The sequence below is a fragment of the Bombyx mori genome, chromosome 13 (genome assembly GCF_030269925.1).
Source record: "Bombyx mori chromosome 13, ASM3026992v2".
In the NCBI taxonomy this organism is placed as follows: Eukaryota; Metazoa; Arthropoda; class Insecta; order Lepidoptera; family Bombycidae; genus Bombyx; species Bombyx mori.
The window spans coordinates 10,707,712-10,720,038 of record NC_085119.1 but is presented as its reverse complement, the minus strand read 5'-3'; the positions used below and the strand labels follow the sequence as shown (position 1 = coordinate 10,720,038).

The window sequence follows — 12,327 nt, the reverse complement described above, 5'->3', positions numbered from 1 at the left end:
GATACCGCAACTCTCATTTGCGCGAAATATCATGATTCGCATTTTACTTTAATTACCTCTATTTGCTGATAGATGACGTAATATAATATTCGCTTTTACGAAAAATAAACGTGAAGGGCTACAAAAGGAAAGCTATTCTACCGAGTTGGATTATTCGTGGGCTGCCGTCAGATGTGGTGGCATATTTTTTTAGTGCCCTTATAACTAGATAAGATTACTGCCCACCTGACAGAGAATGGTTACCGTCGTGATCATGTTACACTGATCATGAATAGTGAATCGTTCCCGGAGAAGCGTCTGATTATTGAATGATACTTGTTTCACTATTATACATTTCGGACCTACCTTAGTTTTTTTTTTCTAAAGTCAATAAGCGTCGAATTCTGGAGAATTAAATAATAGATAATAATCCCAAAGAAACAGACACGTAAAAATGTTAATATATTTAACATAATTTGAGAGCCGAATAAATTTACTCAACTGACTTTTATCGAAAAATCGGAAATCTAATAAGATTAAAAGTTGTTTTCAAAAAAATTTCAGAAATTATCTATATTTTCTTATTAGTTATAAGATTATGAGAAATCCTTTCCAAAAACACTGCTTTACACAATACAAGAATTTAAACAAAACTGAAACGAAATCGTCTTATCGTTGGCAGTTCATCATTAAATATCTTAGACAACATTATTTTCATTAATAAAATTGTCGTACTCCAATTTAGGTCAGAGTCATTAATTATAGGTGACCTCGTTATATCTTTTGTTTGGCAGAAACAACGACAGACGAATAAGAGTATTCCTTGCCAAAAATAATGTCTATTAAACTCAGAGTAGAAAATAATACTAGTGTACTATTTCATTACGACAATGCTAGGAGGATGCCAACATAAATACATTAGTAGCGGACTACCCGCCGTGAGCGTTCTTAAATACGCTTCAGTTTACTTGGTATTCAGATAAATTGAAAATATAATAGTAGATAGATACGCTTCCAGTTGCAAAACTGAAATCCCCGGAGACTTTTTGTTATTTTTGTGTTATGTATGTTATGTGTGTGTATTTCATAATACGCAGATACATCCGTTGAATAAATAAATCGACCAAAAAAACGAATAGTCTTGAGAAACTGAAACTAGGTAAAACATACATGTGAGACTCCAACCATAACAATCGCCAAGAGTCTGTGTTCTGAAGAAGGTAACCAGCCATAAAATTACCATATGAATGACCCAAAAGAGATTTGATACAGTAGCGTAATCTTTGCAAGAAAGTCGACGTTCTTTTGGACTAGAGTTTATTGCATATAAATGGTCGTGGCATCCGGTCGGTTTAATATAAAAGTTCGGTCGTGCAGCTTTTATGTCAACGACTCTCATAAGTCCATAGACGAAGTTCATGTTTTATTTTTATCAGACAATAGCTTACCGTGCCCTGTTTCGTCATAAATAAAAAAAAATACTAGACTGTTTCTATTTGAGTTAAAATAATAAAAACAACTGCTTCGTCCATCCCAGATCCTGGAAAAAACATGATTACCTAGTTTTTTAATTGTCATTTTCAATTTTAAATTATTTTACATTTGAATTTGTAAATGTCAGACGACTAATGTTATTTGCAGATGCGATGACACAACATAATTATTGTTTTAATTTTAACAAATAATAAAATATACTCGTATTGAGTTATTTCATTCTTAAACCATGAGTTCTTAATGACGCCTATAACTAGCGACTCCCTATGATGTTTTATTAATTTTAAAAATGATATTGTCATTAAATTGAATTATGTTTATTAATTAGTGCCTAATATTTCGATCGAAAGAAACATTAATCATTTTTAACAAAACTGAAATCAATTAATTTTAGCCTTTCAAAATTAAAAGGCGTTCCAAAGAATTAGTGTTACGAAATCAAAACAATAATAACCTGAAGACGATAGTAAACTAGCATTGAAACATCAAAAGATCTACCGTCGACGCTCGAATCGATATCTCCGTGTTATTGCCGATATATTTGCGTAAGCGAATGCTTACAATAACATTTTGAGGATAGTTTACGCGTTTCTAGATGATACTGAGCAGTGATTCGGCGAGATCTTTGTAAATCGATGCTAACGTAAAGATGACTCAAAGCAATGAAATAACCAATGCGCTTTATTAATTTATGACCATTCGTTTCCTTGCCTAAATCTTTCTTTACGTGCTCCAAAAAACAGCCGAAATGTGAATTGCAATTTTGGTAACACTTACACATTAGCATTGCTATTAGATCAGTTTAAAAATGTTTTCAATCTAACTTCTTTACACAACAGTTAATTTAATTTACTGTAACCCTTTAAAATTATATTAAATTAATTTGGAAAATCTTCTAGATAAAACTAGGGTTTGTTAAATATAGCTTGATGTGCGGGACAGACATGGCAGAGAAATACTTCTAGGATTTAAATCCGAATAAATAAAATTAGGGATTTTGAACATCATTTGATATTGAACAAACTATGGGCAATTCAACAGAAAACAAACAACAAACATTTACATATTATGTGTGCAGAAAGTATTGAAACTATTATAATAATCCGTTACACCAGCTACATATGCTCACTATTGCTTCAGAAAATTGCTTTCGACGAATGTAAATCATGGTTTTGAAAACGAACAGTAAATAATGAGAAAATATTTCAAAATATATTATATTATTGTATATTTAGTGTTTTATCAATTCTAAAAATCTTTACATGTTGGGATGAACATAACTGACACGCATAAAAATTACAAATAAATATATTTTTCAACAAACAAGATAGCATTTTGTTATTTATGTATTTGTACATACATATATTTTATTTTATACGCTTGTTTATACAACCTCCTATATCGAAGCAATGTGATAAACATTTATGACTTACATCTATTTTGGAGAAAAACAAGCCGTTTCCATGAATACTTTGTTTGATGAAACTAATTCGATAAATGTATTCTTATATTTGTCTATAATTTCAAAAACATTATAACTTATAGGTTGGTTTTGCATCATATATATATCATCTATTTAAGGGAAATCTAATCTTATATATTTAAAAGAAAGTCGTGTTAGTTACACTATTTATAACTCAAGAACGGCTGAACTGATTTGGTTGAAAATTGGTGGGGAGGTAGCTTATAACCAGGAGAAGGACATAGGATTTTTGGTGACGGTCCCGTGGGACGTGATATAAAACGTGGTATAACAAAACGCAATTGATGTGAAATAACAAAACGCAACTGACAGCTAAACGTAATATATTCTATGGTTAATTATATGTATAGGTTTCAGGACTTTTTGGCGGGAACGCGAGGAGTGAAGTTGTGTGATTTGTTTTATTTTGTCTATTTAGTGTTTCTTCAGGTTTAAATGTGTAATAACGGTGGTTTATTAACTGTTTAATATCTGTGAAAGTGCACAAATGTGGGAAAACAAAACAAAGCCGCTGGACGTAACTTCTCGGGATACTCCAAAAAGTACACTGAAAAAATCTCAGTAAATGACCACCATTTTACTGAGATTAGGTATATTTCATTCCATATCATTTCATCTCATCTCATCTCATTTAATTTCATCCCAGTTAATTAAGGCCTCAAATTAATCATCGTCATTTCATTTAATATCATTTCATTTCATTTCACTCCATATTATCATTTTTCATAAAAAGAAGAATAGAAATTAAAATAAGACATGACTTAAAGGTCTTAGTTACCAGGTCATAAAATCTCTTAAAAAAAAAAATTGGTTTCATACTTCAGTGAATAGAGTCAAATTTTGAAATTGACCGGTTGATGTGTTTGTTTCGAGTTTCTATTAACTTATTGTGCCGAGATAGGTACCTAATCATTAAGAAAGCCATTCCGCGACCAACACAATCAAATCTTTCCCGACGAAGCCGTAATGCAACTAGGATTCGAAAAATTGCGAGTGAGAGGACTATAAAAGAACAAGAAAATATAATAATAACAACTAAAATACACGGCCAATAAGGAATCATTAAAATACTTGCTTTTTTAATTTACATTAATTATCAAATTAAAAATTTGACCTTGATAAAATCAAAAGTCTGCTCATTTATTGTCTCTAAGGCGGAACAAAGTTCGCCGGGTCCGCTTGTATATTGTAATACTCAATAACAAAGGCATGACTTTATTTTTTTATACTTTATAATGATTGTAATACAGAGATGTATGAAATAGCTTTCATTAAATCACCACAGGGTACCCACTCGAGCTGTGTATCCCAACACGTCGTATGTCAACTTTGATTACAAATCCCCCACGTGTTTGAACAATGAAAATTACACCAATTTGGTCACACCTCAGTTAATTACAGTGACGCGCCTACTTATAACGTAACCGGTGAACACAAACCTAATTAATGATGTGTGCACCTGCTGTATCCAAGTTAATTTGTGAACTCTCATAACTGTAGAGAAAATTGAGTGATAGCTTTTAAACTTTTATTTACTACCTAATTGCTAACAAAATGATCTCTTAACTGATCGGAATTTGTGCAAGCTTATCCCTAAAATAACTGTACCAAATCGGATGTTGTTTGCAGCGATGTTTTAAGTTTAGATGCTATTATGTTTGTATCGAAGAAGTAGGTAAAAGAAGTTTTATTAAATTTAAGGATCGCATGAAATTACAGACTTAAGCTAGTTCGTAGCAATTTTGATTTTAATTTTTTAGTTCATTTACGAAATATAATATTCAACAGTATCTCGTATAAGCGGTATCTATTTTGAGAAAATCAACCATTCAGTTAATAAAACGTTGATCCATCGAAACCTTCAAATAGAACTTGACTAATCTAGGTTACAAGTTACAACACAATGTCTTTAAATATTTGCCGATGAAGATACTCATTAGGTTCGCAGTAAGCAAATATTTTTAAGCCATTTACGGTACCGAGACATCTGTTGGCTACCGATAAATCATTGTGTTTAACTGTTTCGGACAATAGTCCATTTGAACAGTAGGTGCTTAATGTTTTAATACATTCTCGGAAAGCATTTCAGCAATTAGTTATTGAGAGATTTAAAATTTTGAAGCTACGTTACCATATAGTACTTTCTTTGGTGTTCAAAAGTCGTACATTAAAATTTTATCTCGCTTTTTATTATAATTATATTTTTTCCGATATTTCGAACATTTTACAGTTTTCGTTTTCGTCCTAGATCAGTAAGTAATTAACGTTTTATATGTACGTTACCGTGATTATCTAAAAATATTACTTGAATGGTTGGTTAATTTCAAAATAATTAAGTCTTTATTGTATTCCAAAAGTTTCATTAACATGCATAGGTATATTTATCAGGAACATTAGAGTTTGTGATTAAAATAACAGCCTTAAAGTTTTTGATTAAAATAAAAAGTATGCCGCATAACTATTAATGTAATTCAAGATTAACTACTTAGTGTAGGAAATGCACTTTAACCTAGTTCGCTACTGCTGACCGTTGCCACGGTAAATTGTAATCAACAAGGCGAAGTACGACCAAGCTGTGCTCAGAATCTGAAACGAAGGAGAGTGGATTAGATTTGTTAATGTTTCTAACTTAAAATCATGCATAAGAAGTCTTACTTATTATTTTATATCATAATCCTACGGTCAAATGGTACCACTTGTAATACGAAAATTTTTTTGAGGCAAAATATCACATAAATAAACTTAAACACAGTATTGGTTTTCAATTAAGTTTTCACACAATTATAATTATATATTTCAATCATTTCGTTTATACATATATTTAACCAGAAGAGTTTTATTTACAAAGTAACAAAAAATAGAAGATAAAAAAATTATACTCTCTTACATCAAGGAAAATTTTAAATAATTTTATCACTGAAGTATGATACTATATAGGTCTATGAATTTTACCCGTGAAAAAGTCCTCAAGTTGACATCAGAAAAGCCGTACGCTGTCAGTTTACACGGCTTCTGAGCTCTAAAACAAAATATAACAAAATATAGCTTAGTGATCTTAGTTTAGTGATATAGTTTAGTGATGTTTTTTTTAAAAATGAACATAATATAAACGAAAACATACTCGTACCTTTTCATTACAAATAAGTAATCCCTCATCTGTGAAATATTCGTACCGTACCAAGTGCTATTATATACTGCGTCACTAACCTCAGTGCTCTAAAAACAAAAATAGCGAACAATATCAGTCAATCATAATAGCCAATATATGGATATTATTTTGTAATCAGTTTTGAACTGCAAGCATAGAGATACATATAATCAATAGGACACCTCACTATTTCTTGTATGTGTTCATTGTCTCTTTGTTTTCCACATAAAACCATTTTTGCATTTCGGGTATTTTTGCAGAGGTTTAAATGATCTTGTGATAACTTAGTTCCGGTAGAAATAGACGAGATGGCCTTACAGTACCTACGCTCTGTGACTAGAAAAAGCCGATTGGAGACCGCAATACGCTAATGTAATACTCAGAAAACGATGCGGCCCATTTTCCGGTTGATGCATCAGTTCACTTTTTACTTCGATCACTATTGTTGATCGAAGACTTTTTAAGACATCTACGGAAAGAGATGGGGTGATGCTATTCTAAGCTCACACCACAAAACCATAAAATTCTAGTCTAAAGTCTACTTAATTATAGTAATCTATTGCAAAAATAATTTTATCAAAATTGAGCTTAAGCAAGTACTCACAGAGCACATGATGGTATCGCCATAATAGCAAAGTAAATAGGTTTGCACCAGACCAAGAGCCAGGAAAGACGCAAACGGTGCTATTAGCGGTAAAAAATCGATTGCCTGTAAAATAACGTACATCTAAAACCTTCGCAAAGTAAAAAAAGTATTATTTTAAAATATAATTATTGTGAAAATGCAAAAAACAAAGTGAGTTAAATTAGGATAGCAACTTGTTATGTAATTTGGTTGTCTTACCATCCTGTTTATCCTAAAGCCCTGGGTGCAAGTGGCAAAAAAAACTGAGCGAGCTTGTCGTTATAAAAGATTAAAAATAGGTGTATCGTCATCTGTCCGTCCGTCCGCTCTATTGTCATTCCGTTACATACAAACAAACATACGCACAAACCAAACTAATAAAAACGTATTAAACACTATTTTTGAAAGTTTTAACAATGCATTTTGATTGAACAGACGATGTAAATGGCCCACTGAGCTTATCGCTCGTTGTTCTTTCTCAGTAGGTCGCGATTCCGATCCGGCGGAAGATTCTGCGAAGCACTGCTCTTGCTAGGGCTAGTGTTAGCAAATTCTCTCAGGTTGAGCCCACTTACCCGTCCGGGCGTTGTTGGAATAGCCTGGTATGGTAGGTATGGAAAAACAAAAAATGTTAATGGGTAGGGCTGTCGAATTTACCATACAAAAATATTGTTTATTTGCCCAGCTAATGACTAATTATTCTAAAAATGAATAAGAGCGCGGGGGGGGGGGGGGGGCATGCCATAGATACAGGGTGGCGCAATAGAAAGTGCATATTACGTCACCTTTTTCACGGGGTAAACAGTGCGCGTGCAGTGGTTAAAAACTGCATCCTTAGTTCCAGTAGTAGTAAGCTCCAGTTAACACAGGAAATAAAAGAGGCCGACTTCGGAGCAAAGTGGGCATTTGCTGAAGAAATGCTTAGTCGAGTCGAGTTTTTCACTTTTGACAACATCCTTTTTTCTGACGCGGCTCATATCCATTTAAATGGATTCGTAAACCGACAAAATTCGTTATTGGAACGACGAGAATCCAAATCTATGTAAGACGACGCAGCGACACCGCTCCGGCGCCGCCACGCATCGTGTGCCCCCCGCTCTGACTATATCAATTTGAAATGAATGTCAAAATTCAGAGCTTTTATTTGTTCGGAAAGCGTTCTCTTGACGACCGGACAGTTCAATTTAATTAATATGAAAAGGCAGGGAGCAAGCGTTAAATCTCACGATAAGCCATGCATAATTCTGGAAAATTTTTAATTTATTGCATGTCTTATGGTACGTATTAAAGCTTATTGACTGATATTATAAAATCTATTAACATCTAGTAACTCAAGGCTTTGTGGGGTCTTTTTAAAAAGGTGGTAGGACCTCAAAATTATAATTTACGTAATTACGTGAGTCCGCACGGGTAGGTACTACCACCCTGCCTATTTCTGCCGTGAAGCAGTAATGCGTTTCGATTTGAGGGTGGGGCAGCCGTTGTAACTATACTTGAGACCTAAGAACTTATATCTCAAGGTGGGTGGCGCATTTACGTTGTAGATGTCTATGGGCTCTAGTAACCACTTAAAAATAAAAGCACATGGCCCTTTTAAAGATTATTCCTTTTCCAGAGTCCGCTAACCGTTAAATGAATTTGTGTGCCGAACTACCTTATTATAATAAAATTATTTTGAAACCGGCAAACCAACAAAAAGTTACCATAACATTGAATCCTGTTACACATATCAGAAGAGAACTGCTCACTACATTGACCAAAGTCGATTTCGAATAAATTATTTCCAACAAATTAACGCACCTGAAATATAAACTAAAATTAGTTTTAATGACATACATAATTTATTACCATTGCGATGCTACACTTATATGCGTCAGAGAGCTTGCTTGAACTGTACAAAAAATATATAAATTCGACGAAAAACAATAATTTATTCAAAAATAGTCCTCACAGTGTTTCTATGCGGACATCGGAACCCTATTCTACTAAGCTGCATATGACACCTCTGTTTTGTGCAAACTTCACAGTACTTTGGTTGAAAAAGAACTACATAATTACACAGCATACTTTTAATAACATGGATACGTAATTAGTTAGTACGGTCTTAAAAACTACAGTTAATAAACCGATTTACGAGTAGTTTGCTCAACTTTTAAAGCAACTTTCATACAATGATTACTCCAGTGCTAATCTCTCAATCGATAAGTGGCAGGTCCACAACTGATCTGAAAAAAATCTTTTTTTTCTTTCAGATTGTTAAATCGTGTTCCTTACGTAAAAAGTGTCATATATTACCAATGATGCCATTTGTTGTATGGGCTTATAGACGCCACAACGTGAATTTCGGCACAAATCAGAAATAGGCAGAATGACGGTAATAATGGTTCCCTTCCAGGCTCACTGGACGACCTAAGCCCACGTGCTCGACTGCCAATATTAATAATTTTAGAATTACTTATTTGGTATCTTAGATTAAAAATCTACCTAAATACAAAGACAATTACGCTACCGTATCAAATCTTTGTGCCGGTTTGTCAGCTCCAAAAACGCCTGATGACAGCCGCGATAAAGACCGTTCTTACGAGCCCGAGACGACTCCACGATAACATTTGTAATATCATTTTGCAAATGAATAAAATGTATGTGAATAAAAGTACAAGAAGTGAAATAAAAACAATCCGGCCCGTAAACTGCACAACAAGCTATGCAGGCTGAAAAAAATAAAAACATTTATAAATTAGCTTTTTCTGCCAGTCGTATATTTAAGTACAATAATTCGTAATAATATAAACGAATACGTAAGGCGTATTCGTTTATATTATTACGAATACTTTTATCATACTTTTTTATTAAAAACTATTTTTTTATTAAAAACTAACTGACCCGACAGACTTCGTAGTGCCTCAATCGATAAATAAAAGACCTAAACTTTTGTATAAAATAAACTTAAAACAAACAAAAGGAATCCGTCCGACGGGGGACACATCAAAGGAAAAACAAAATTGTTATTTTTATTTAATTCCGAACATTTTTATTCATTTATCTACCTTTTAAACCTTCTCTGGACTTCCACAAATAATTTAAGACCAAAATTAGGCAAATCCGTCCAGCCGTTCTCGAGTTTTAGCGAGACTAACGAACAGCAATTCATTTTATATATATATAGATATAGATAGATAATAATTATTCCTGGTTATTTGATTTGACTAAAGGGCGCAGATGAACTCAGATCATGAAGTTACCGAAGCTCGTGCACACGACAATATAAATCCAGCCGTACGCAATAAATGCTAAAGTCGGTCTCAGCTGTTTTGCATTAAGACCTTTCCCTTATTAGTCAAATTAGAAAATATTAATAGATCGCGGTATAAATAGAAACTGGTAGTGGTATCATAAATACCATGATCCGCTACCAACAACAGTGGGCTTAATAGTTTTAAATGTAACTATAACCGTTGGACTATTTCTAACGCTAGCCGCCAAAGCACAGGTCACGGTACTCATACGTCATACGTACGGGAACGGACGTGACCCATAATATCAACAGGTAGTTTCTCGGTATATCTTTGGAATGGATCGCGATACCGATCTGATAGTTTTGCGAAGCAACTGCCCTGGGGCCGAGTGGCTTCCTCCAGAGGTGCTGGGATTTACTAACGAAATACTCCTTCCAGCTAAGCCCTTAAACACGTCTTAATCGATCTTAATAAGATCTTATATATATTCTCATATAAGAGATACGTCTATATTAGAGAGATGTCTTCTTAAATAAGATCTTATATATAGCTAGAAAGGTCTCCGGGCAGCAAGCAATCTCTCGGTTACAAAAAAAATTAACATCAAACAAACTTTAGATTCCTCCTGCCAATTTTTAATAGCAAGAGTTGGCCGAATATAAGTGAGGAATTTAGTTAATTGTTAACGCATTCTCGGGTGAACGGACTCGAGCCCTACCTGACTTAGTTGTCACGGAGTCACAGATGTCACAATATGAATGCCATTACCCTTAGATATAAGATCGGAATCTCAACGACATTATTCATAAGGCTGTTGTCATGCTATGAGCTCCTATTCTGTTTTATTGCATACACAATACATTGTTCCTTTGCTATATATGTTTTTAAATCAAACTTGTGTGTTCTAGTAGATTTTGTCGTAATCGAATGCATAAAATATGCTATATGCAAGATTTACCGGCCAATATTGGGATTACTTACAAAAAAAATAACAAACGACTTCTAAATACAACTGGAACTTCGATTAGAAATTCGAAGTTCCAGACAGTTCAATGTGTGTCTCAGCAGAACATGCAAGCATGATGTAAAGTAATTTATTGCCTACTGCAGTATTAAGTTTGGAAACACGTCAGACTACGACTAGGGCCGTTAGAATAATAATATAATAATATAACACTTTATTTAACACCATAATAATATGTACAGAGTAAGCATTTTAAAAAACAATTAATAGTCTCTGATATAAATTGGCGGCCTTATCGCTGAAAGCGATCTATTTCAGGCAACCTTGCAGGGAGAGGAATAAGCGAACTGGACGGTGCTGTATCTTAATAAACTAGAATAATTAAAAATTGAGAGAACAAGTTGAACAACAACAATAAAATGAAAAAAAATATATAGTCCTCGGTGTATATATAATAAAAAAAGTATTGAATCATAAAATCCGAAAACTTTGCAGGTAAATATCCAACAAGTTTTTTTGTTACACACATAAATGTTAAATCACATAGTTATTTTGTTTGGACATACCTGACCATACTTGATGTACATACACAAAAGGCCAATATCGAATATCTGAAGAATCAAATGGATACCAAATCAAAAAGGGTAATTTTAATTTCATGTCTCCAGACGAGAAGTAAATGGATGCAGTTAACATTAGAGGGCCAATTCCAAATGCTATTATACCAGTTCCAATCACAAATAAGAGAAATTTATTTGACGTAGTCAAGAATTTCAGGCGCTCCTTAACGATTTCAGTTTCATTTTTCCTTGCTGCATTATTTTTTATTTCAAGATCTTTCAGAATAGCAACCAAATCGATTATATGATTAGCGTATTTTATCGTGAAAAATGTCTTGACGTTTCCCAAAATACAGAGAGTGAGACAAGGTATTAAATAAGTATTCTCTATGAGTGTACTGCTGCCATTTAACAAGCCTTTAACAAACCACGTAATTTCACCGGCAACGTCAGTATTGAGCCACAAAAAATTTATGCAGTAAAACCAACGATTACGCAAACGCTCCATAAGGGTCCGATTACCGTCTCTAATATCTGTAGGAATACCGATAACTCTCATATAAAAATTGGCCGATCGCAAAGCCTTTTCGAACATTTTCTTATCCTCTGTTATAACAGAGACGTTATATATCTGAAGTTTTATTTCGAAATACAAGATTTCTTTAGACAAAATAAAGGTTTGATGTCAATACAATTTTCAGGCTAGTAATTAAGCAATTACAAATCTCTATTAAACGACATTATTCACAAACATGTAATTATTCGTAATGACATAATCAACAGTTATTTCAAAAACGTTATTAAACGAAAAATTAAAGAAGCACCCATTATTGTTTGT

The 12,327-nt window shown here is 33.4% G+C and overlaps 1 protein-coding gene across 1 annotated transcript; it reads right to left on the bottom strand.

Moving 5' to 3' along the window:
- Positions 1-5,473: 5,473 nt before the first annotated feature.
- On the bottom strand, positions 5,474-12,084 carry Or-25 (olfactory receptor 25). Its single transcript, NM_001111358.1, has 7 exons — positions 11,496-12,084; positions 9,239-9,440; positions 8,411-8,529; positions 6,709-6,788; positions 6,084-6,172; positions 5,909-5,975; positions 5,474-5,542 (listed from the first exon to the last, which is right to left on the bottom strand). The coding sequence occupies exons 1-7, from the start codon at positions 12,082-12,084 to the stop codon at positions 5,474-5,476; spliced, it is 1,215 nt and encodes a 404-aa protein (NP_001104828.1).
- Positions 12,085-12,327: the final 243 nt, after the last annotated feature.